The sequence below is a fragment of the Ictalurus furcatus genome, chromosome 7 (genome assembly GCF_023375685.1).
Source record: "Ictalurus furcatus strain D&B chromosome 7, Billie_1.0, whole genome shotgun sequence".
Taxonomy (NCBI): domain Eukaryota; kingdom Metazoa; phylum Chordata; class Actinopteri; order Siluriformes; family Ictaluridae; genus Ictalurus; species Ictalurus furcatus.
In genome coordinates this window covers 27,103,487-27,130,603 of record NC_071261.1, presented here as the reverse complement: position 1 = coordinate 27,130,603, position 27,117 = coordinate 27,103,487, and the positions used below count along the sequence as shown (strand labels likewise).

The following is a 27,117-nucleotide window of genomic DNA, read 5'->3' as shown; positions in this document are numbered from 1 at the left end:
GGGGTTTCCCAGCTCATACCTGACTCTGATAATTAGCAAGTCCTTACTGACATGAGTCAGGTGTGTTGAAGAAACAACAAAGTCCTCCTACATAAGTCTCCATACACAAATTATTCCACAACAGTAGGTTGAAAGCACAGTAAAACACCCACACACACACACACACACACACAAACCCACTGCTTTCACAGGCCGATAGAGACGTTCTGTTACTCTGTTCTTGGTGTGGGGAAGCTATACGTCACCACCAGAAAACACTCTAGGGTAATCCCAACCCACGTAACTGGCAGTCATAGGCAATCAAACTGCACCAACCGGGAAATAGAAACACCAGAATACCCTCTCTTACACAGTTATTCACACATCATTCTGACAACCACATACTCAGAGCGAGATTGTAGCTTGATGGTCCTTCCTGTCATTCAGACTCATTTCTGTATTGGAAACACAATAATTTCATAACAGTTAAAAATAGAAACTATTTACATACTGTAAATATCACTTCCTCTTTCTCTATTTCTCTCACACTCTCAGTCTCTCTCTCCTCTTCTCACCCCCAAACACATACACCAGCCCATTATTCAGTCTAATAATCTTTAACATATTAAATAATGTATTTACAGACACAAACACACAGGGGCAGATTATTTCTACAGTACGTTTCATTGTGGATTCTGTGAAGTGATTTGAGAATTTTGAGTTCTATTGGTTTCATGTGCCTCAGTTATCAGTTTTTATATAAAGTTGTGTGCACATATGTTTGTCGGCCAGCCCGGACTAAAATTCACACTGCAGTCACTGGTATCTAGAATGTACAGCAAGGGAGAGAGGACACAGCCCTGTGGAGAACAAGTAAAGGATTATTTGTCTTAATTTGTGGATCTGTTTTGATTGTTTCCTTTAAATCTTGAATACGCAAAATACGTAATATCCCTCCATCCACTTTCTGTACCACTTATCCTACAGAGGGTCGCGGGGAGCCTGCAGCCTATTCCAGGGGATTCGGGGTAAAGGCAGGGGACACCCTGGACAGGGTGTCAACCCAACGCAGGGCACAACCGCACACACATCCACACACTTCAGACGATTTTGAAATGCGGATCAGCGTACAACGCATGACTTTGGACTGGGGGAGGAAACTATACACAGAGGCAACCCCTGAAGCACAGGGAGAACATGCAAACTCTGCGCAGAGATGGCGGAGATGGGATTCGAACCTCCAACCGCGGAGGTGTGAGGCAAACATGCTAAATAAGTGTGCAGAATTTAAACATGGCTGTGTATAAAATTACAGTAACTTGTGACGATTATATGATTTGAAGACAAACAAAGTTTATATTAGTTGGTCTCTTTATACGTAAATTTACACCATCTCACGAGCTCTTGTAGGATGCGAACGTTTTCATAACTAACTGGAATTTGATGAATACCACATTTCTTGTGTGAATGCCCCCTGTGAACAATTTACAAATAAATTCTTTCATCTCCAGTTTGATAAATGAGGCCCAATGATAGAACTAAATCTGTGCTCCACACTCGCTTACACAAGCACAATGTCGCATTCAACAGAGGAAGAACTGGAGCATTTTCTACTATTACACATCGATTGAGCAACACACACACACACACACACACACACACACTCACACACACTCACACACACGCTCACATGTTTATACAAATACACACAGCAGCATTGGCAGTTCCTTTCTTGATTCCCATTCATGTGCAAATTAACACCTACTGTACAGTAGCAAGTAAACAGAAAAACAACTTTTGAGAAAGAAAAATTAGAACAAAATGTCACTTTGGGAAAATGTGTGAGAACAAGGAAAGAGAGAATGGTATGAGACAGAAGTCAGTGAACTCAGGTCAGATAAAGGTCAGTAAACATACTGTATATGGTCACATAATCTCTATAAGTGCTGCTAATTCCTCTGATTATACCTGATCCCAATGCTTGCTATTCCAAAACACAACAATAACATGTACACAGGTATTGTATTCAGGAAGCATTTCAGGTAAATGTTGTATAGACAGAGTCTAAATATGACTACATATTTAACTTGGCGGGATCTGGTGGAAGAGTGTTTGTGTGGAGAAAGCCAGAAGAAGAACTCAAATCAAATTCAAAGGGTACTATACTCAAAGGGTACTATAAAGCACAGAGGTGGCAGGGGCTGTTTTCCTAAAATGGTCTTTGTGAGCTTCTGTTCAATGATGTGGCATTTATTTTAAAGAACGATACCACAAAGTCACCTTTCAAGCAAAACTTATCCCATGAACTATCCCAGAGGCATTTTGGATTCATACTTGCAGAAATTTACAAAGAAATTGTTGTGGACTTTTCAGCAGGATAATGTTCCAGAGCATGCCACCTGCCCTTTTGAAAGAAAACTTCCCAGATGCCTCACCGAAACCCTGTAGATCATCTATGGGGTGCCATGGATAAGAAATGATCAGATTGTCTCTGACCTATTGTTGATGAACTGAAAATGACCTATTGTTGATGAACTGAAAATGTTTGTTGGTTGAAACTTAGAGGAAACTTCCACTACAACTATTATTGAAACTGAACTGAAACGCGTCCTTGTTGGAGCTTTAAAATAAAAGCCACGTGATTCGACAAATTTTCTAACACAGTGAAATTCATACTTTTGTAAGTGACTTAAACTACATATGAAATGAAATGAAAATGAATGAAATGTGAAATTTTGTTGAAACATAATCTTCATTTTGTTCAATTCAATTGTTTCAGTACTTAATGAGTGTCTGAATTTGAATAAATTCTAATTTACGATGTACTTTTAAAGTTTTCCTTTGACTCACCTTTGTACTATTTTGTAAAAATGACATGTAACCTGTACGAACCGTTCTCGGTAGCAACAAAAACTTGTCACTTTCTGTCCGTAAAAATTGACAAAAAGGCACATTCTAAACGTAAGCAGTTATTTAAAAGCACAGAATCAACATGCCGGGATGATCCACTAATGCAGCTCGAATGTGCTGTATTTCATTTACTTCAAGAAACTTCTCAAAATCTTGAGAAATAAACTGAGGACCATTATTGCTTACAAGCTGTTCAGGAAAGCCAAATCGACTGAACATTTCACCTAGCTTCTCAATGGTTTGCTCAGTTGCAGTGGATTTCATTATGGCCAACTCTGACCACCTACTGACTGCATCCACAAGAAACATTCTCTTCTCGAATGGGCCGGCAAAATTGTTGCCATGCCTCCTCTGACCAGTCCCGTGGATGAAGTGGAGCCAGCTGAGTCACATTATGGCCCTTCTGACATGAAGAGAATGACTTTGATGTATTTTCAAACTGCCCATCAAGGTTCTGGCCACCAGAAGTAGCTTCTGGTGGGTTCTTTCTTGCAGACCATTCCACAATGGCCTGAGTGTAGCTGCTGAAACATGCTTTTCCTCAGTGGTGGCACAATCATTACTCTCTGTCCTTATAGAAGACATCCTGCTTGATCAGGGAGGTCACTTTGCTTTGAGACATGTGATTTCAGTTACCTCTGCATTTCTTCAACTAACCACAACATCCATCAGCTTAAACAGCGCTTGGTCATTTCTTGTGTGCCGGCACACTTGTGCTGAAATGACAGGTGTTTCTTCCACCTGCTGAAAGTAGATGTCTGCCTGCTTTTGCTCAGCATGGTTCATGGATAATGCTGACCTACAGTAGAGAAACTGTCAGCATTTGCATGGAACTCAGACTTCCCGTATTTTATGTCATATGCATGAGCAGACAACAACTAAACCCACCTTTACATTCAACTGGCAGCTAATGGCAGAATGCCCATGCCTGGAAATTGTTGTAAGACACCTGTGATTGGTTAGGAGAGTGAATATCCTTCCAAGCAGGTACTGGTGGAAACACAAAATACAATACTAAGGGCTTCTCACACTATTTGGGCATAGTGGATCTCTGCTTTGTTGAGCCTGCATGACACAAACACAATTGGGTTCTTTTCAACGTTGGGCAAGATATGTGAAACAACAGCCTTCACAGCACAAGGAGAAGTGTCACATGATAGCTGCAATGGTAGGGAAGGATCAAAATGTGTCAGGGCTTCGGACTTCAGCAATGCTGTCTTTGTTTGAGCAAATCCTTTGGCACACTGATCTGTCCATTTCCAGGCTGGTGCAGCTGGTACAGCGGGTGTAGAAGAGGTGTGAGATTTGGAAAGAATCTTCTGTAATAATTCAGCAGTCCTAAATAAGTATGGAATTGGCTACTGTTCTGAAGTGCTGTGGAGTCAATCCTGGAAGAACTCACACATGGATGTATGGACTCCGAATCCAAATTCCTTGAATTGTTGTAGTGTGGCATCCAGAATTCTCAAGCGCTCCTCCTTTGTCTTTCCACTGATAAGACTGTCATCCAAATAACGCTGGACTCCTAACAGGCCACACAATATCTGATCCATTGCCCGCTGGAAAAGAGATGGGACCGACGTTACCCAATGCTGTAGCCGATGGTACCTGTATAGGCCCTTGTGAGTGACTATTGTGATCAGATTATTGTGAGATGAGCCGAAGATTATTTGTATTTTGCCAATAAACTGTAATAATTTGACTTGGATGGGCAAGATATGCACTGTGGCTCCAGCAACAACTGTGCCAATAAAGAACGGTCCACAAATTTTGGGAAAAGGGGACTTGGATTCAGCAAGATAGACAGTTAAACCTTTTATAGTGACTCCCTCTGCTCCTCGTGCCTTCACCACTTGAGAGATGCTATGCTTAGCTTTATAACGGGGCAGATTGAGGTCATACAATATTGGGCTATAACGTTAATGCATCTAAACTATAAATTTTTGTGCATTTTTTCAGCAGAAATTTGACATCAATCCTTAGACAACAGAAACTTCGGCATCCAGAGTCTCTAACAAACAATTTCACAACATATTAAACGAAACTATGTCAATTATTTAGCTAATAATTTGTTTCAGTTAACAAGCAATGGTGGATTATAGCACTAACAATGAGAATTGTTTCTGTTTTTGTTTTCCCAGTATTATGTACACAGTAATTGCAATTAAATATTTAATACCATGACAACCTTAAGTGGCACAAATGTATTTTTGAATTGTTAATATTATAAAATGCTGTATTTGTCACATCCAGCAGAGGGAAGGATGTATGCAGAGATTAGGCTATTAAGCAAACAAACCAAGAGGGCTAGGCAATACTCAAACAACAGAAATGTGTTAAGAAGTCAGGAGATCTACAATTGTGCACAAACTGGGCAAAAATAAAAGGACAAAAGACTAACCAAGACATACACAGTAAATGCACAAGCACAGTAATGCCACTGATGAAGACGCAAAAGCAAGACGACATGAGAGTCTGGGTTATTTAAAGGCGTGTGAGTAGGTGAGTGTAATCAATCTGGTGACTGTAGGGATTGGATGATCTTGACTTATCAGCTGACATAGAGGTTGGCTGAGAATCCTGGGTAGTGTAGTTCAATTGTCTGTATGTGCGAGACATTTAATTTGATACATTTATCAGTTGCAAAACTTTATATATTATTTTGATACCTTATTTTTGATACTTTATTTTGTATTAAATAACAAAGACTTTTAAAATATTTCTTTGCCAGTCTTTGCTTTTATTCTCTTCTTTCTTGCATAATGGTTCAGGAATCTCAATAATTTTTCCCACTGAATGGTCAAATGGTGGGTGTTTCTTTAGGAAAACCCTTTTAAGGGTTTTACAGCAAAGTGTTTACCTACCAGAAAGGGAAGTCTAAGAACTTCTAAGAACGTGCTGTTTACTGCATGTGTAGATGAACGGAAGTTCAATAAAAAAAAATCAAACTGAACTAAATATCTGGAAAAGAAGCCAATTTCTTCTAAGATCAAGTGAATAGGGATCTGTTCTCACAGCAACAATGCATTTGGGTTGCAGCACTTGCACCTTTAAGTTTGCATGTTCATGTTGATTAAGCATTGTACAGTATTTCCCCTCAATTCCTGCCTTGATTATCCATTACATCATTTCCTGAACATATTTCACTACTAAACTAGTAACTTCACTAGTAACTTATCATTGCTAATTTAACTGTTAGCATTATCTCTACTACTGAGAGCCAAAAATTCACATGAAATATCTGATAAACCAAGTCTTTTTAGCACACCCTGGTGGACATTTGTAGTCAAAAGAAGCAGCATATTCCTCCATTTTAATCATTCAACCTCTCCTGATTTGTTAATACAGATTCTGTGTTTCACCAATATGGCTCCTAAGATAGTCACGTCAACAAAGCAACACTGGGTTGAACTGAACTGGAATGAACGGAAATGATGAGCACAGAGAGAGAAAGAGAGAGAGAGGGTCTACAGTAGGAAGAGGGACTATAACGGCCCCGCTCTGTCGCTGAATCTGTGCTCCAGTAACCGGATCCGGTACCTGCATGTCAGCACCACAGACTGAGCTGCTTTGTGCCCCTAATGAGACACTCTTGCTCACACTCACATTCCAACCAAAGAGAGAAAATACAGAGAGATGGAGAGTGGCAAATGAGAGAACAAGAGTGTGATAGGCAAAAGGGACAGAGCACAAGAAAGAATGAGACAAGATTGCATGCCAGCTCAGAAATTCTCTCCCCATTATAGAAACTCCATACTCACGTGAACACTAAACAGAGCAGACCAAAACCTCTTCAAATCAAATTAACAAGGTCATTTCAGGATGGTCACAACCTGAACCTTACACACAAAGCTCTTTCTCTTTTCTGGACAACCCCAACCAAGACCTTTAGCCTCTAAATTTGAAACGAAATATTGCTTCACATATTAGGTTTCACAGTCATGATTTGTCCTTAAATAATTCACATTCACATTTTAGAAACAAGTTCAGGCCAGGCTGAATGTGTGCATGTTTTAATGGTCTCGACCCTACATTCCCCAAAAATTAATAGCATTATAGAATTTGTTACTTTTCAACACATTCTGTCAAATCCTGTCACTTATTACTTAAATGTTTAGGCTATATCTAATCTAACTTAGATATTTCTTAAATCCTACTTAAGATATTACTTTGGATTTTATTTTGATTGTACTTAAATACTTAGGTATTACTTAGATATTACTAATATTTCTGCATAGTAACTTGCAATTTCATATAATATTAATTGAGTTATCAGTATCAAAGCATTTGGCCTCTGTACTAATGTGAAATGATCTGAAAAGGCAACTATCATCAAATTATTACTCTTTTTTTCTAATTGGATTTTTAATCATCTTCAGTAGTAAATGTACTTCCCATACAAATCTTGTATGATGCTCTAAGCGCAACTCCTAAAGTGCAGGTGTATTTGGTACATCTTCCAGCAGGCATCCCTCTACTGCTAGGATTTCAGTTTTGCTCTACACAAGTCCAGCCAAAAGCCCTGAAATGAAGCTCTGGGCATTAGTGTGCTGGTACATTACAGTGCTGGCATGATTTTCAGTCTTTTCCGCAGCACAGATGCCAAGCTAGGCCCCCATCTTCATCTCATCCAATAAGCTTCAGACTTATCATGTTACAACAAACACTGCCCATTTTGTTAGACATTGCAGACTTTACGGTAGCTGACGTAGTATCATATTGTACAAGATCCACAGGCTAATGCTCAAATCTTAGTCCGATACAATAAATTTGCACTGCCATATTTATTATTTTATATCTACAGTGGATATAAAAAGTGTACACACCCCTGTTTTGTGATTTTAAAAAAATTAAAAGAAAAGATAAAATCATGTCAGAACTTTTTCCACCCTCAATGTGAAATTACAACGTATAAAAATTAATTAAAAAAAAAACAATCAGAAACATTTTATGGAAAATTAGGGAAAATAAAACGTTATCACATTCAGTCTCATGTTTAAAAGTCATTATCATACAGCTGTCATCAATTAAGTTATTCTGATTAACCCCAAATAAAGACCAGCAGGTGTCTGTAGAATTTTCTTGACATATTCTTGGTTTCATCTGATTGCTGAAGTCCACAAAGAACTTACAAAGCCTGTACAGGGTCTCACTGTCAAAAGGAATCAATCAGGAGAGGAGTATAAAAGAATTCCCAAAACATTAGATGTACCATGGAATTCCATGAATCATCAACTGGTGGAGAAAATGGGACACCACAGTGACATCACCAAGAACAGGATGTCCCTCCAAAATTTACAAAAGGATAAGACAAATACTTACCAGGGAGGCTGCCAAGAGACCTACAGCAACATTTAAGGAGCTGCAGGATTATCTGACAAATACTGATCTCTCTCTGCATGTGACAACAATCTATCATATTCTTCAAATGTCTGGGCTACGGGGTAGGGTGGCTGGACAGAAGCCCTTTTTTAAAAAAAAACATCCAAGCTCAAGTAAATCACCCCGAACCTTGTTGGAAAATGTGTGTCTGATGAGACTAGTCAGATCAGGTCTGATGAGACCAATTCCAAAAGGTATGCTTGGTGCAAAAAATGCACATCAACAAAACAACACCATACCCAAAGTGAAGCATGGTGATGGCTGCATCATGCTTTAGGGCTTCTTTTCTTCAGCCAGAACTTGGGCATTTATCAAGGCAGAGGGAATCATGAATAGCTACAAATACCAGGAGATTTTAGTGCAAATCCTTCAGGTGCTAGTAAGCTGAAAATGAAAAGGAGTTTCACCTTTCAGCATGGCAATGACCCAAATCATGCATCCAGATCAACAAAGGAATGGCTTAACCAAAAGAAGATCAGTGTTTTTGAATGACCTAGCCAGAGCCCAGACCTGAATCAAAATAAAAATCTGTGGTGTGACCTGAAGTGGGCTGTACACAGGAGATGCTTTTACAATTTAATATAATGTTTTTGCAAGAAAGAGCGGAGAAATATTGCAAAGGCAAGACGTGCCACACTGATAGACTCTTACACAAAAAGACTGAGTGATGTAATAAAATCAAAAGGTACTTCAGCAACGTATTAGTTTAGTGAAGTGCACACTTACGCAACTAGGTTACTGTAAGTTGTTTTTTCCCTAAGATGTTTCTGATTGTTTTTCACTTAATTTGTATACATTGTAATCTCACATTGAGGATGTAAAAAGTTCTGACATGATTAATCTTGGGGTTTTTTTAATCCCAAAAACCTGCCTTTTTTTTTTTTAGGCTTTTTAGAGCCATTGCATAAGGCATTTTTCATCTGGAAAAAAAACAGAAATCATGATCATATGCACATATTCTGTATTTTTATTAATTCTCTTTTAAGTTTAAATTCACTAATTTCTTTCATTCATAAAGCTATAGAGAAATATAATCTGAGCCAGATCAATCAGCTGCAATTCAGCCAACCCTGATTCATAAAATGTGGAAATTGAGGAATCCATTTACTGTATTGCCAAACAGACTTCTCTCTCCACTCCTCTAGCCAGACGGCATAACAGAGCTCTTCTCAATCCTCTGACCCCTCTCTCCATGCTGCAGTTCACGTTTCCCCCAATCACACACCCCTCTGTCCTCAAAGCAACTCCATACACGGCTTCTATCCAACCACATTCGCTGTGTTCTCAAGTGTTCTTTACCACCAGGCTCCACAGGTAGATCCCTATCAGACACTCTGGAACGGGTGTTAAAGTATTATCATGGCAGTCTCAGAAAAAGCCATTTTATTTTTCTCTCAATCTCACAATCCCACAAATATCTTCTACAACTACTTTTGGGATCTTGACCATTTTAATTCTCTTCTAGAATCCAAATGTCTACTGAAACTACTTTCTTCACTTCTTTTCAAACTCTAATTCAGAACCAAATTCTCTTTAAAAAATCTAAATCTATTCTCAAACTACTTTTTAACTCCTTTCGTAGCACTTCTCCACATCCCAATTCTGTTCTAAAATCCAAAGTTCTTCTAGAACTTTTAACTATTGGGAACTCTCTTCCAGATCACAGTTTTGTTCTAGAATCCTTTTCCCTTCTAAAACCTATTTCTTAACTTCTTTTGGAACTCTCATCCAGATCCCAATTCTGTTTTTCTACAACTACTTTGTTATCTCCTTAGGAACATTTTTCCTGGTCCCAATTCTGTTCTAAAATCTAAATCTCTACAGGAACTACTTTATCAAATTTTTATCAGAACTCTCATTATATATCACTTTTTTTTCTGGAATCCAAATTTGTGCAAAAACTACTTTCTCAACTTGTTTTGTAACTCCTTTCCTGGTCTCAATTTTGGTTGGAATCCAAATCTCTTCTAAAGTTACTTTCTTAACCAATTTGTAACACTTTTCATGATCCCAATCCTCTTCTACACTCCAAAGCTCTTATACTTTGTAAACTGGTTTCGGAACTATTTTCCTGGTCCCAATTCTTCTACTGAATTCAAATCTCTTCTGGAACTGCTTTCTTTACTTGTTTTGGAGCACTCATCCAGATCCCAATTTTGTTCTGGAATTCAACTGTCTTCCAGAACTACATTCAAATATTCTTTTGGAACTCTCACCAAAATCCCAATTCTGTTTGAGAATACAAATCTACTCTTGAAGTACTCTGTAAATTGTTTTTAGAACCCTTTTCCAGGTCCCAATTATCCTCTTGGATCCAAAGGTCTTCTACAACTACTTTCATAACTATACTGGAGCCCTCATACAGATCCCACATCTGTCCTACAATCCAAATCTCTTCTAGAACTGCATCATACAACCCTTTTGGAATGTGTACAGATCCTAATTTTCTTCTACAATTCAAAACTTTTATAAACTACTTTCTTAACTCTTTTTGGACTCTTATCCAGATCCCAATTCTCTTCTAGAACTACTTTTTAACTGCTTTGGAACACTTTTCCTGGTCCCGATTCTCTTATAGAATTAAAATTTCTTCTGGAACTACTTTCCTAACTTCTTTTGGAGCTCTCATCTAGACCCTAATTCTGATGTAGAGTCCAAATCTCTTCTATAACTATTTTCCTAACTATATTGGAACTCTCAGCAAAGTCCCAATTTAGTACTAGAGTCAAAATCTCTCCTGGAACTTCTTTCTTAACATCTTTTGGAATGCTCATTCGGATCCCCATTCTGTTCTAGAATACAAATCTCTTCTAGAACTACATTCATACAAATCTCTTCTAGAACTACATACACTACATTTTGAAACTCTTCTAAATCCCTATTCTGTTTTCAAATCCAAATCTGTTCTAGGTCTACTTTCCTAACTACACTGGAACTCTCAGAAAGATAATAATTCAGTTCTAGAAGTTCTCGAACTTCTTTCAAATGCAAAATTTCTCCTATAACCTCCTGACAAATATTTGCTTAGAGACATGAAGTGCTCACCAAAAACTTCCTGGCCTGGATATGTCTTCTAAACCTCTTCTAATGTTCTTTTCTTAACCTCTTATTGAACTCTCTTCTATTTTTTTTAGAAGGTTCTTGTAGAACTGTCTACAAAACATCAATGAGGTCTGCTCTTACCCTTGGCAGCCCAGGGGCGGAGCGGGCTGCTGTCATCAATAACATGGTAGAAGGTGAGAGGGAGGATGAGGAAGGGGCTGTCACTAGACGTGTCCACCTGGAAGGCCACATTTCTCTGGTCCAGCCGAACTGTCTCACCCTCTTTAGTCAGTGACGTCTGCAGCAGCTTCCCAGTTACCTGGATATAAAGAATACACTGAATATACATATAAAGATCACTCTTCCACATGCAAACACTTAATACACATCAAAGCACTTCATAACTCTATAATTTTGTTTGAGGAATTTAACAAATTTCTATTAGAAATGATCTAACACAGCCACTAAAAAGAAATGAGTATATATAGTAACATATTTGTATGAAACTACATTATACTATGTAGTACTACTGCATATTTTTTGGGAAGTGGCAGGAAACCAGAGAACACAACAAAACCCACATTGACGTGGGAAGAACATGAGGAACTTCACACAGACAGTACCTCAACTTCAGCATAGAAGCTTTGGAGCTGTGAGGCAGCAGTGGTGCTACCCGCTCCACCACTGTGTCACCCACCCAATATCATGTTTTAGGTGTATTATAATTGCTTAGGTAACGGCTTAGAACAGCTTAGAGCATTTTCAAAAAGATAATATTAAATTGGATAGGAAACTGCAATGGAAGTGCAATAATTAAATTTTTAAATAATTAAAAATCTTGTTGGGAAAACAACATTTTTTCAAAATCTCTCATGATAATGAAGTTTATTAAACCAGTCTGTAAAAATACAGTTTTCTCTGCTTTTCTTCTCCACCACTGGAAATGAGTGATCAGTGTATTTCCTATTATTTAAATGAAATGAATCAGCAAAAAAAAAAAAAAAGAAATATTTTTTTAACCTTCTTTTGACCACATATTCACTTACCTGACACCCCAGCAGTAGGCTCTTACGCATGTTAGCTACACGGATCATAAGGCATGGTTGGCCATCGTGGTTGGCCACGACCGCATGCTGACTGAACTTTATTGTTTCACCACGCTTTTTTGGCCGAGCCACCTACACAGAGAACAACACATTTACTATATCTTACACCTACAACTCTATACATACATAATACAACACTAATGCATACTATAGATACTATGCATGCATCAGCAGCTATATACACAGCACAGACCACATATACTACTAGTCAAACATTTGGACACACAGGACTGCATACATATTTTCAATTGTCTTAAAAACATTTGAAGATGAATGTTAATAGTGAGGTTAATGTCCATAAATACATTTAGTTTTGAATGTATATATTTTTAATAAGTAGTTTTTGCTCCAAGCAATCTTACTTACTACCCCCCCCCACCCTCTACCACCACCACCAAAAAAAAAAAAATTTGTTTATTCTTTATAGCATAAGAGAAGGAGTTAGGAGCACAGCCTATTTGAGAATTTAAAGAAAGCATCCTATGTGAAGCTCATTCAGGAAGCTGATTAGGAAGATGCTAAGAGTGTGTAAAGCTTAATTAGGAATGGTTTTATGGATTTTTATTTTTTTTAACACTTTTCTTGGTCAATGTATAATTCTTTATGTGTTATGTCATAGTGTTAATGTTATCCTCATTATTCTAAAATAGCATAAAATATTACAAATCAACAAAACCATTCTGTAAACAAGGGATGTACAAATTTTTGAATAGTAGACATACTAACTACACTGCAGCACAGTGAAGACTCTTATGGGCTTAGCTATTATAACTACGATTGCTTTTGGTTTACCTTGGCAAGAAAGGTCCCCGTGATAAAGATCTCCATCACCATTGTGATAACTAGCTGCATTATGAGAAGGATGATGGCAACTGGACATTCCTCTGTTATGCACCGGAAGCCATAGCCAATCGTCGTCTGTGATTCCAGAGAGAAGAGGAAGGCAGCTGTCAGCGTCTGAACCTGCATCACGCAGGGGGTATGGTTGGATGGCGGGTCAAACTCTGCAAAGAGATGCAAAGGCTATTTTTAAAAACTACCATTTTTAAAGAAGAAAAAAAACCTTTATTTGTCACATATACATAACAGCACAGTGAAATTCTTTTTCTTTGCATATCCCAGCTTGTTGGGTCAGAGCACAGGGTTAGCCATGATATGGCACCCTTGGAGCAGAGAGGGTTAAGGGCCTTGTTCAAGGGCCCAACAGTGGCAGCTTGGTGGTCCTGGGGCTTGAACCCACCATCTGATCAGTAACTCAGAGCCTTAACCATGGAGCCACCACAGCCCCAAATAACATCTGCACCCTTTATGGCCAGTATGTGGCACATTGTCCACTAAATATGTACAAGACACATACTTTTAGACATGTGGCAAAATCTCCATAAATATCTTGTTCAGATTAATCTCTAAAGACCTCCTCTCTTCTCACCCAGCAGGTCTCCGTGCACCAGTGCCACGAGGTACCACAGCACTCCGAAAGCAAACCAGGTCCCAGCAAAGGTGGCTGAGAATAGGAAAAGCTTGTAGCGCCACTGCATGTCCAGAAATGTCGTCCACAGGTCACGAAGGTAGAGAGCTCCACGGCCACTGACATGCTCAATGCGCACATTGCTTCGGCCATCCTTAGACAAGACACGCCGACGCCTCCTCAATGCTGCAGCTCCGCCTCCTGCCACACCTCCACCACCTCCGCCCAGCAACGGCTTCAGGACATCTGTCTGAGTCTGGGAATGGCAAACCTTCTGAGGGGAAGGACTACGAGAGGAGGGAGGAGTGGACGAAGTCATGGCTGAAGAGAGTGGGAGACAGTGGAGCTTTGCATAATTTACATTACACCAGGAAAAAAATCATATCATTTAAATGAGTGCAGTTTTATAGGATTTTGTGCCAAATAATTGCATGCTACAGTAGCAAAACCTGCACAGGTCTTAACCATTTTATCAGTTCATACAAATGATCAATTATGAGATCCTAGTGAGTACATAATGACTATATTATCTGATTACATAACAAACAAGTGGACCTGATTACACTCAGCTCTACCTGCCCTTCCATCCAGGAAATGCCATAGTCTAAGCACCCATTTATAGCATTCCTTACAGACATCGCAACTTGGATGAAGACCTCACCTCAATACATCATCAAAATCAAGGTCACTTCCTTGTTATTACCATCAAGCATACTTGGGGTAATGGATGATTACCAATTTGTCTCCTTGGACTGCTTATTGTCATTAGTGTTTATTATTAAGTATCATAATTCGATAATCGGGCGTCACAATGGCACAGCCCCAGGGTCTCTGGTTTAATCCTGAGCTATTAATATTGCTATTTAAATGTTCTCCCCAAGTCCAAATGGGTTTCCTCCAGGTTTTCCAGTTTCCTCCAACCTGCCAAAAACAAACATGACATTAGGTGTACTGGAAACACTACATTGCCTGTATCCCCACCTCATGCCCAGTGTTCTCAAGGTAGCCTTCAGATGCACCGTTACCAGGACCAAGATAAAAGGGTTACTGAACTTCAATGATGAACTGAATCAACTGATTGCTTCATGCTGTCTCACCAGCTAGATATGAATAAATGGAAAGGGAAAGGTTTACAGTAAACTAAGTAAACAGTTTTTAGGCATATCCATCTTAGACCAACATTCATTGGCCAGTTTATCAGGTCCACCAACCAAATAGGTTTTATAGGTTTACACTTACTGATTCTAACATCTGTTGCTTTGCACAGTGCATCAGCATCTATCTGCTCTCTCCATTACTTGAAATGTGAACTATTCTCAGAACAGAAGTGACACTTACATGGTAGTAGGTGGATCAAATGTTACTGAGTTTCATTTATCAGTGTCAGTTTTTGATCACAGGCCACCTGATGGCTGGACATTTTTGGTTGGTGAACTACTTCTCAACCAATTCGACTCTCAGGTGTTTAAAATGTACCTTATACACTTGCTCCAGCATAACACACATGACCATGGCCACTGCCCTGTAATGTTCCTGCTGTGCTGTGCCATCAGAATGGTCTACCTCCCAAAAATATCTGCTCAGCAGTGGACCTATGGTGGAAAATGTAGAGTGGGGCTGACAAACTGTGCAGAGCAAAAGAGAAACTACAGTCAGTAATCATAATATGTCATTGATTTTACCTTCACATCATGATTCCTGGTCACAGTTCACTATAATTTGCTCATGTTGGTTTTGGTATTTGTTCTAGTCCTGTCTTTGTCCATGTCCTATCACTGGCTTGTTATTTGATTGTGTTCACCTGTTTGGAGTTAGTTATTGATTATTTGTCTATTTCTACATTGTTGTGCTTAGATATCTTTGCAAAGTCTTGCCATGCATTTGTGTCTTTAAGTCAAAGTCTTAGTTTGTGTGTTCTTTGTTTCTTGGTTTTGACTCTTTGAGGCCTATTTGCCTTTCTTATGATCATGGATTATCCATGTTTGAAGTTGCTTGTTTGCACTTTGACTCACACTTTGAACTATGATTATTGTATTTGCCCAATATCTTGTAAAATAGCCTACGTACTGTATGTACAAGGTACGTAAACATAATAAACCAGCAACTGAGTGTCTACACTGCAGCTCATGGAGGTTTTAGCAAGCTGTCATGTTTTTTGTCAAGGACATAAGTATCTCTCCAGTTTTCATGACATCTCAGTTCACATTAACAAGTGAATGGTATCCAAACATTGACCGTCCAGCCTTCTTGTGACCAGCAGCAGAATTGCACTTGCTCATCGCTGACATGTACACAGCATTTCTAACAGCATTTCTAAACAAATAAGTTGCCTTAAATTCTCTTCTTCTCTTTTCTCCTTGTTAGAACTTGCTATCAAAAATGCAAAAAAAACAAAAAAAACCAACAAAAAAAAAAAAAAACCAAAGAAAGAAACAAACAAAACAGAAATGTTATGTGACCAGGACTCTACTGTCAACACTGTGAACTATGAACATCACCTCAGCAGCATTACAACCAGCAGAGCCAACATGATAGCATCTGGGACAATGTGGCGCCCACAACGTGACCTTGAAAAGTTAGTCAGTCCCTCGCCACTAAAGAGCTACACTTTTAGTACTTTTAGTAGAACTCTTAGTGGTCCTCAACCAGTGTCATAATAGGCTGTCTGGAGAATGTAGTGCTGATGCTATCTAGGACAAAGAGGGGTAGTTTTTCCTCTTCTGTATAGTAGGGAAACGTGGGTACACTTGGACCCAGGGGTGCTGCTGTTCCATACAAAAAGCCAGCTGCTCTGGCACATGAAGCAGGCCTCATTGAGACGAGCCTCTCTCGGCTGGCCTCTTGCCTTTCCTGCTCCTTTATACCACAGGCTCGATCAAATGCTCAGAGGGAGAGGAGACAAGGCTGACTTATTCAGTGTACGAGCATGCAAAGAAAGAGAGAAAGATAACGTTAAAAAAGAGACAGAGTTAAAGAAGACATTTTTAGACAAGGGGATCTGTGATGAAAATCAGAACATTGTTCCGTTCGTGTTCTTTAAGAATCTTTATGCTATTTTCCATACATGTTATGTTCTGCATTCCACATCCCAAGCTGTCCCACTATTTTTTATTTTATCATTAAAAAACACACTACACTTTCTGCTTCTACCTGCTTTGACCAGCTGTTACTGTTTCTACCAGAACGGAATACTGACTAGTTCTGTAATCTATACCATTTTATACCAACAACAATCTAAATCCTTCATAGAATCATATTTATTATAAGAAAAGTTTAATCAGGACATACTTAGGCCGGATGTAGAGGGAGCTCCCCAGTCCAAGCTGAACGAGGCCTCACTCAATAAGCAGTTTTGCTTTCTGTATCCATAAAATAAAGCTCCTTCTGCTGCTGTTGATGGTCCCACATGGATACCCCATCAGTGGATAATCTCACCAGGATACTGTAGATTAAAAACTACCTTGTGACCATAGAGTCACTGTACATTTATAAGCCTAAAATACTGGCTGCTACACACTGATACATGGGGAAAAAATCTTTACAAATCTTTTGATAATTAATCTTCTTAAATAGGTTCTACTTAGCGATACAAATAGGGAAACACTACGATCTTGCAGATTCCGCTGCTTTTTGTTTGGCTTTTGTTTGTTTGGGGTTTTTTTAATAATGTATTTAATAGGATTTGACACAGTTTCCAATCCAATTCTATTTTATGCTTTGTGATGTTACTGAAACAACTCAGGTCTGCATGTAGGACATTGGACACACTTTGTCTTAACCCCTTAAGCTTCAAACTCAGCTCTGATATCATTAATGTACCAAAAAAAAGAAGAGGAAATCAGTATATCTGTAAACATCTTAAAATGAATTTGTTTAGTATTGATTTTGAGTAGGTGAAGTGCTTTTCCTGAGATCTGTTTATTGCTTATTCATTCATAAATTTGGCTTTTTCTTCAGTGCTATTTAAATAAATAATATTATCATTTTTATTATAATCCCAACAAGCATCTCTCTTTTTTCCTCCAGGCTTCCCTTTTCTCTCAGTTTCTCTCATTCATTCCCCTTCGCCCACCATCCTTCCTCTCAGTTCAGTTTCATTACACTCTGATCCCGAGCACTATCACTGCATATCTCTCTCTCTTTCAATCTCTCTCACTCACTCTGTTTCTCTTTTCCCAGTTTCATTACACTCACAGGCACTATAATGCTGCTTCTCTCTCTCGCTCTCTCTCGCTCACCCTCTCTCACCCTCTCTCACCCTCTCTCTCTCTCTCTCTCTCTCTCTCTCTCTCTCTCTCCCTCCATCTCTCTCTCTCTCTCTCTCTCTCTCTCTCTCTCAGTGCTGCACTCACACTGGGGATATGAATAGGTATCTGTCTGCCCTCTCTGCTCTGAATACTAACACTGGGTGAACAAGGAGGGGGCCGGCTCTCAGAAAGCCATGCGTGATAGGCTGAATGTACACATAGTTGACCTCTGAACTCCAGCGAGTACACACCACACACAGTTACTGTACTCAAACTCGTACACACAGTGTGCACTCAGGCACACACAGACTTAGCCACATGCAGTCAGATACAGCCATGGTGGAGTGTCAAAAGCAACAAGTTATGGGTGGCGTGCCGAATGACTTTGCAGCATCTGTTTTAAATTTAAACACGCTAAAACTCTCTCATTTCATTTCTCACTCTTTGTCTCATTTTCTCTCCTCTATTAAAGCCGTGCACCATCCCTCGCTTTCTGTCCTGTATGCACAAAAATCCTTTGTTTGGAGAGGAGATGAAAGGGACAAAAGCCACTATTGAAAAATACAACACTGTGTGTGTGTGTGTGTGTGTGTGTGTGTGTGTGTGTGTGTGTGTGTGTGGAGAGAGAGAGAGAGAGAGAGAGAGAGAGAAAGAAAGAATGAAAGAGAGACAGAGGATATATTAGAATTTGTGCAGTTTGCTAGAGAAGGCAATGAAAAAAAGTGGAAAGGATATAGAGTGATGAATTGATCAAACACACTCATTAGTATTCCGCGGTTGTACATTCCAGCACTCTTCCTTCTCTGTTCCCAACACAAACCTCCATCAACCTCCACACAACCTCGTCACAACTTCCATTCAACCTCCACGCTGTCTTTTCATGACCTTGTCTTCCCTTCATCTTTCTTACACAAACCTCACACAGGGACCCTGACACAAGTTAAGTACATCAAGGCTTTGTTCTACTTAAAATATTCAGTGGCCATAGCATTTTTTCTAACTTTAGAGTCAGGGATAGACTTTATGAGATTTTATATTTTTTTTAAGGTATTTTTTGCCAATTGCTACCATCACAGAGACTCCACCCACCCTGGTAACTGTCTGTTCAGCTTGCTGCAATCAGGTAAACTCTTCCGATGTCTGATGGCTAAAACTGAGAGGCTCAGTAGCAGCATCTTCCCTCAGGCCATCAGACTCCTCAACACGGACGTGTCCTCTATACAGATCCCTTAGGACTCCACAAGGACTCTACAGTTCACTTATCTTATTTCTTATTATTTCTTAGTCATTTCTGGGTTTTTTTTTATTATTTATTACTTAGTATTTAATACACAGTCTAAAGAGGAGTAGGCCAGGTTTTCATTACTACATATAATTGTGTATGTGACAAATAAAATCTTGAATCTCATCAGGATCAGCTTGTATAAAGGGCTAAGCTCTCCCTCTCGTTCAAGGAAAAAATACATAAATACAGTATATAGCTCAATGTTTGACATCTACACCATATTCTTTACTGTTAATAAGTGAATTATATCTTTAACAACAGCACCACTAAAGGCCAAATGTAAAATTACACAGAAAGGTATTTAGTAGAAGCTGGGGCTGATTTTTTTTCTAGCCCAGACTGTAGATTCATGCAGCTTATCAGTCAGTCAGGTAAATACATTTGGTGAAACATCCGCTGGATGTTGTATGCATTAGGGCTAATTTATTTAAATGCACTTTGCTGACAGATCCATAACATTGTCATAAGAGCGCATATGAAATAAAAGAGTGCATATGAAATATGGAAGAGTACATATGAAATAGAACAACATGTGTAATAAACATGAATAAGGTGGATTACTTTCTTAGCCTTTGATTAATGAAATGCCTTCTGAGAAACAGAAGGAAAAAAGACTAAGCAAACCCTGTCCCACAACTTACAACTTACACAATGGGATGACAGAACCCTAAGTTTTCTATGATTGGAATGAAAGCGTTGGCTAAGGCATCACTTGAATTTAAAGGAAAAATAAAAGTAACTCATGGTGTTACTTATCCATCTTTCAGGTGTTTAGCTCAACCAGAGGTTTCATAGCAATGAGAGTTACTGATAGGTAGTAGAATTGTTTGTATCCTATCCATTCAATATCATGACCAGCTGTCACTGTTGAGGTGCATCCCTTTCAAAATTTATGAAGCACTTTCCATTTAAAGTCAACTCACCACTCAATGAACCTTGAACAATTTCAAGGTCCGAGTTTAGATTTGTTGGTAGTGTCTGCAGTTTGGACAGTTCCTCCATTGCTCTCTCTAAATGGACAACTCATTTTGCAAAGACCTTATAGCATTGGTCAATGGCATCTCAACGATCAATGTTTACGAGTGCAGACAATAACAGAATTCTGATTGGACAAATAAAAAAGAACAAGTCCAAACTCATAGATTTTGCCCATTCCAGATAAATAGCCACATGGAGCAAATCAGACGAAGAGGCAAATTTGAAATGAAAACACTACTTAAATTTCTTAATAGTGCTTACACACATAAACGTATTGCCACTGACTCATATTAGTATTTGTAATACAGTGTAATTAATAAATGTCATGTCAACATACATCCCAATCCTGATCATTATTCTGTAACTACATGAAATGATATGTAGAGAGGAATAAATGTCTGCACCTTTTGGCACCTTTTGGTTCCTGGGACATTAAGTGACAAAATAATACATCTACATCTAATCTCCTTGTGTGTGTGTGTGTGTGTGCGTGTGTGTGTGTGTGAGAGAGAGAGAGAGAGAGAGAGAGAGAGAGAGAGACAGAGAGAGATTTGTAAAAAAATGATAATAATAATAATAATAATAATAATAATAATAATAATAATAATAATAAATTTAAAAAAATAAATGCCAGTGGAGAAAAAGCCACTAAAAAGCATTTGGATGTTGTTGCTGTTTATTGTATTTCTTTTTTTATGTTAGTGGATTTCTATTTTATTTTACAGAAAACAGCAAGAGCTCCAACACTGAAAACTTGTCAGTGCATCTCGTTAAGTGTTGACGATTGTGTATTATGTTCTTTTTTCTAGCTATTTTAACATAGAGACCCTTTGTAAAGAAATTATCCTTAGATAACCAAAGCTGTACTGGAGTTACAAGGCTAACCTCGCTAACAAGTGGTGGAGGTTTGTGGCCAACTGTTAGCATTACAGAAACTGCATGTCAAAATGAGTGCAATTTGCATAATACTAAACCCTGCCTAATACACTGCCTGATTAATCAGCCAAAGCACAAATTCACTTTAAACTAAGAGTACTCTTTAAGCTAAGAGTATATTTTAATTTTTCTCTGAAGAGTGGTGATGCACTAATACCACTGTTATTATAATATTATAAAAAATAATTCCTGTTAAATGTGACATACGTACTTACATATGACTTTGCAAATTTAAGTCATGTTTTAGAGCAGTGGTTCCCAAAGTGGGGTCCAGGGACCTGCGTTTTTTTTTATTATTATTATTTAGTTACAGTGCTCTAAATCACAACCCACCATCATCAAAGTTGTTATATTTGTTATTGAGCCGTTATCATTATTAGTCATTTTGACCAATCATTTGAATTAAATAGGTCTGATCCAAACTTCAATAAATCAAAAGCATGGACACTTATGTCTTCTGCTGGTGAAAGGTTCAGTAATAGAAAGCGCTATGGCTTATACTGTATTATACTGTACACAATTAATAAAATAAACATTAAATAAATCTGTACTAAAGAGATCAGTGGAATTTATTTTTCAGTTAAAGAGATCCTTAGCTACATGAAAGTTTAAACCCCAGTGATAGAGCTTTGGTGATTTGTTCTTGAATCAATTTATATCACAATCACCATTGTATCATTCATTCATTCATCTTCAGTAACCACTTTATCCTGGTCAGGGTCCAGAGCCTATCTCGACGACACTGGACACATCGGAGGACTCCATGCGCACAGACATTCACACACTCATTCATACCTATAGGGACAATTTATTGTAACCAATCCATGAATCTGCATGTTTTTGGACAGCGGAAGGAGACCAGAGAACCCAGAGGAAACCCACAAGAGCACAAGGAGAGCATGTGGACCGCCACACAGACTGTAACCCAAACTCCGGCTTGAACCATTTCCTCATAGGTTTGCAGTCATTATTATTTTGTACGTTTTCATTTATCATTAAAACTACTTACCCTCAATCCATCAATATCAAAAAAATCTATTACAATACACTGACCATCATTTATACAGCAGGTGCAACATCCATATTGATCAGATATCTGGAGGGTTTTTTTTCCCCTTACCTTACAATTTAAGACTTGATCGCAGTTTTGTGAAGGCGTAAACTGTTTTGTTGTTTGTTTGTTTGTTTGTTTGTTTGTTTCTACTCCAGCTTGTCAGGGTGAAGAGACATCTGTGCACAGTTTGAGGCCGAGCAGTGCTGACAGAGACAACATGTCCACACAGGCTGCAAAACAAAAGCCACTTTAGGACAACATTAACGCTTCTTCTTCATCTTCTGTTATCAACCATCGTAAATTAGAAAACTCGTTTAGAAAAACTCATGTAGAAAAACTTTTTCAGAAGTTTGGTAAGTGGATGGAGTCAGAGCCGAGTGTCAGTCGCTGCCGCTGCTGGTTGGAGGATGATACGGATTTATTATGCACCGAGTCTCTCTCTCTCTCTCTCTCTCTCTCTCTGTCTCTCTCTCTCTCTCTCTCTCTCTCTGTCTCTCTCTCTCTCTCTCTGAACTTCTCGGGAAGTTTGTTTCCGGCTCTAAACTGTTTCAAATTGGAGATGGAAATCCGTCCTGTTTTCTCCGTCTCAGCACCTTTTCTACTCATTAATTCTCTCTCTCTCTCTCTCTCTCTCTCTCTCTCCCTCTCTCTCTCTCTCTCTCCCACTGGTCACTCTGAATGGAGCTGTTGTACTTGTTGAAGGTCCTTGAATATTCAGCCTCCGTATACTTTTCATGTAAATTTACATAAGCTGAAATGCGACTCTGTAAATCAGCATGATGTGTGCGGACACTGTAGTAATAGTGAATAGTGATGCTGAATCACTTCCACTCAGATTTTCTTTCTTTCTTTCTTTCTTTCTTTCTGTCTGTCTGTCTTTTTCGGAAAACAAAGTTCATATCTATAAAAGAAGAAAGAGCGGAAGAATTGTATAAAGTGTATGCATTTAAGGTAATTAAGTTCACCATGTTCATTCATGTATTTATGAGGAGTTTGTTGGTATTTAATCCCAATCGAAAGAGATACACGTTTATTTTCTGAATAAATAAAAGAAAATAAAATTATATATATAAAATTTATTATTAATAAATTATTATTATTGTTTATTTTATTTTATTTTATTTTATTTTATCTACCGGACCCAAGTAGCCTACATTCATAGTTTAATTTTCTTTTTTTCTTATATAGTGAATCATAAATTTGATTGTATTTTAGCCTATTTGTATCTGTGTCTCTTACTGATGGATCATGATGCTCATAAATTTGATTATCCTGAATTGAATTATATATAGATATATAGATAGATAAATTGCTTAAAATATAATAAATTATATAATAATGCAAATATAAGTGGATGCTCTAAAACTGTGTGATGTTTCAAATACAACTAATAATTATATTAACAACAACAACAACAACAACAACAACAACAACAATAATAATAATAATAATAATAATAATAATAATAATACACATTTAATTGCCTTACAGAAAAGACAATCATTAAAATAAAACTTAAACGGGGCGTTTAAAATTCTTTGCAGGGAGAGGTGTTGAAGCAAGCTTCAGACTGGGACAGAAGCTCATATTTTAATTTTTAAATATGTAAAACAACACCATCTGCGTGGTGCACCCAGGCCCCGCCCACCTGTCAGATCCGCGCGTTCCTGTCCAGGCCCCGCCCATGTGCCAGACCCGTTTATTCATCTCCAGGCCCCGCCCACCTGCTTCATCCTTTGGCAGTGTTTGAAATGGCGTTCTTGTATACCTACTAGTATTCAGGATCATTTTTGGTGGCTAAAGGTTAAAATAATACAGGGAGGTCTGTATGAAATAAGCCGTCTTAGACATTTGAAGGAAATGAAAAATGAAGTGAAATATGCTTTTCCGTTGCATATACCTCACCCACAAGGAAACCCCCAAAATTCAACATCCAAACAACAGTACTGCCAAATGTTAAAGGATTCTATGGGAAAGGAGTTCATCCACATCAGGTTCCTTCTGCTGAGGTAAAAGTCACTCATGACATTTAAACACAAGCCTCATAGTTGTCTCTTCACTCAGCTGTTCTCTGTCCATGTTAACATCGGTGGGGAAATAATCCTTAATTCATTTAATCAGTTCTGGTCTGTTGAATAAATGTTGTATTATTAGATCATTTAAACCTGAAATAAAATGTCTGCTGTCATCTGTACAATGTATGTAGGCACTCATTTCTGTTTTGATGATGATGGGATGGTGGAGGAGCATCGCAGACTTTTTGACAGCTGATATCTGATTACAAATTGAATTGATCAGGCTTATGTCCAATTTCGCTATGGCATGTAACTATCCACAAACTTGTCTGAGGAAATCACACTTAGCGAGCATGGTTTTAGATATCTTTAGGCCTACTGACTCTTTTTTTCTTTAGCGCTCGGTGTGTTAAACTGGCTCCACATCCAACACGGCCAGGTTAGAAAGTAACCTAAATAAAACCGTTAGCTAGTTCTGTTAGATGTGTTAGAGATGGACGAAACAGCTAATGGGTGGTGAACTTTAGCGTGACTGGGTCATCAGAGGATGCTGGAGTTACAAAGGAGGGGATGTAACTCTGGCACACACAGGAGAAGAAAGGATGGGGAGAGACCATGGAGGAAGAAAATATAGAGGTCAGAGCAGTTCTTGGCTTGACACAGCTCGGTCGGAAGAGGCCTTCCCTCTCTCTCCTTCCCTTTCTTTGTTTACCCTTTTCTCTGCCTTTGTATATCATTGGTTTATCCGGCACATGGACCCCTCTCTCTCTCAGGCATCCCCTGCATCGAGCTGTTGATATTCTGGATCGGTTTTGCTGTTTTAGCAACCCCTTTCTCTGAAGTTTGTCTACACACACACACACACACACACACACACACACACACACACACACACACACACTTCCCAGGCTCTTTAAAAAAGGACAAGTACATCTCACACACACTCATTCATGCACACTCAGCAAAACACAAGGTGCACTTCAAACTGAGGTGCCAGACTTTTGTACTGCATCTCACACACACACACACAGCACAGCACAGCACAGAAGGGGAACTTTCATTCAAGATTTTTTTAGACCATGTCTATGAATGAAAAGCTTAAAGACACTGAGGACATTTTGTTTTCTGTTGACCAAAGAAGATAAATGGTCTCTAAACAGATGGTGTGTGTGTGTGTGTGTGTGTGTGTGTGTGTGTGTGTGTGTGTGATCCAGTTGGCAGAGGCCGCTCTCTGTCTCAGGGAGCACCTCACCCAAGTTTCATGCAGTTCTGATTCAATGGGTCTCCAAGACAACTCTGGTCTTATTGGTGTAATCAGTACATTCTTTATTCTGAGGCTTACAGTCCAGTGATGTTGAATCTGTGTACTCTCTTTTCAATCTATCATACACCACACACTCACAGAAGGCTTATCCTTCCTGCATTTAAATCAGTCACTGCTAAACCCTTTGCTGCGGCGTCTTCACGTTGATTTACGGAGGGACGACACCTGCTTCCCTGCTAACACTGTGTGTTTACATCGTGTCTGCTCTTTATTTCCTGTCTTGATCAGCTTGGCTTTCCATTTTTGCAACACCTGTATAGCAGGTGTATATGTTTATACACATATATCACATCATATTAAGTCTGCCGCATGCCTAGTTCTATAAACCTCCTTTTGGAGAATCCTCTTGACTGCTTGACAGTTTCAGTACCGTATCAGCTAAAGTGGCATTTATTGGATGAACCCTTGGAGGCCTGAGGGATAAAGTCAACGTGAATGCATACTTCGGGAGCAGAACCTTCTGAGAAGACACTGCAATCTGGCAAAAGAGTATTTAAAAACAAAACTTTAAAACTGGGGTTTTTGTCGCTAAACTCTCCTTATATACATGATAGCTGCCATAACTTAATTTGATTTGTTAATCAGGTATCACTTCGAGCATTTACAGTAGCAAGCCATCTGTGTAGTTATAATTGCGTGTGCAAGGGCATCTGTGCAACTAATAAAATATCCATTCTGCAATAGAAGAAGAAGAATAAATTTATTTATATAGTGCCTTTCCAGAGCTCAAGTTCGCTTTACATAGTATATATCAAATACATAAGATACATACAAATACATACAACACAAATCTGTAATAAACTGAAGGGGAAAAATAAGTAAATAAAAATTTAAAGGGGCCTGCAATTGTTTTTAATATTGTTAATATTTTTATCCATGCCAATTGTACAAAATAAAAAATAAAATAAATAGAAGGGAATATAATTAAATTGAACTGTAGCAGTTCATTTATTCAAGTGGTTACTGAAGATGAATGTGTGATAATATGATCAAATAAAATAGCTGTATGTTTGTCAGACATGGTATAGAGGTGAACTTTTGAATGAAGGGGGGAAAAAAACCCCAATGGTTTTGATAGAAAAGTCTCCACATGATGGCAGCAGAGACTCAATAGTGTTACTGTGGAAGACATGGATTTTTGTCCATTGTTTAAAATCCATTTATTATTAGACTTAGATTATGTGGATCATTCTCTCTATGAGTCCCTGTGAATGAGCTGTTACTCTAGAAATGGTAAGCTATTCGAACAAGCACATTAAAATACATAAACTTGTGATTTGCCTTGCAGCTACACGATATTACACATTCACCTCTCTCTCTCTCTCTCTGTTTCATTTTAATCTCTCTCACACATGTTCAAACACAGCCTTTAATTTACATGTCCATGAATG

General features: G+C 38.5%; 1 protein-coding gene across 6 annotated transcripts in view; it reads right to left on the bottom strand.

Moving 5' to 3' along the window:
- Positions 1-23,174, bottom strand: part of kcnj10a (potassium inwardly rectifying channel subfamily J member 10a) — a 30,792-nt gene extending 7,618 nt beyond the window's left edge. For 2 of the 6 annotated variants that reach the window (XR_008386338.1, XR_008386339.1), the window contains exons 1-5: positions 22,454-23,173; positions 13,849-14,208; positions 13,212-13,423; positions 12,360-12,491; positions 11,455-11,632 (exon numbers count right to left, since the gene is read on the bottom strand). Coding sequence is in view for 4 of the 6 variants with exons in the window: in XM_053629600.1 (XP_053485575.1) it covers positions 11,455-11,632; positions 12,360-12,491; positions 13,212-13,423; positions 13,849-14,206 (880 nt within the window). In the remaining 2 variants the exon portion in view is untranslated. Of the gene's footprint in view, positions 1-11,454; positions 11,633-12,359; positions 12,492-13,211; positions 13,424-13,848; positions 14,209-22,453 lie in introns of all 6 variants that reach the window. The other 4 variants (XM_053629600.1, XM_053629602.1, XM_053629599.1 and 1 more) reach the window with 4 other exon arrangements.
- Between the last annotated feature and the right edge of the window lie 3,943 nt (positions 23,175-27,117).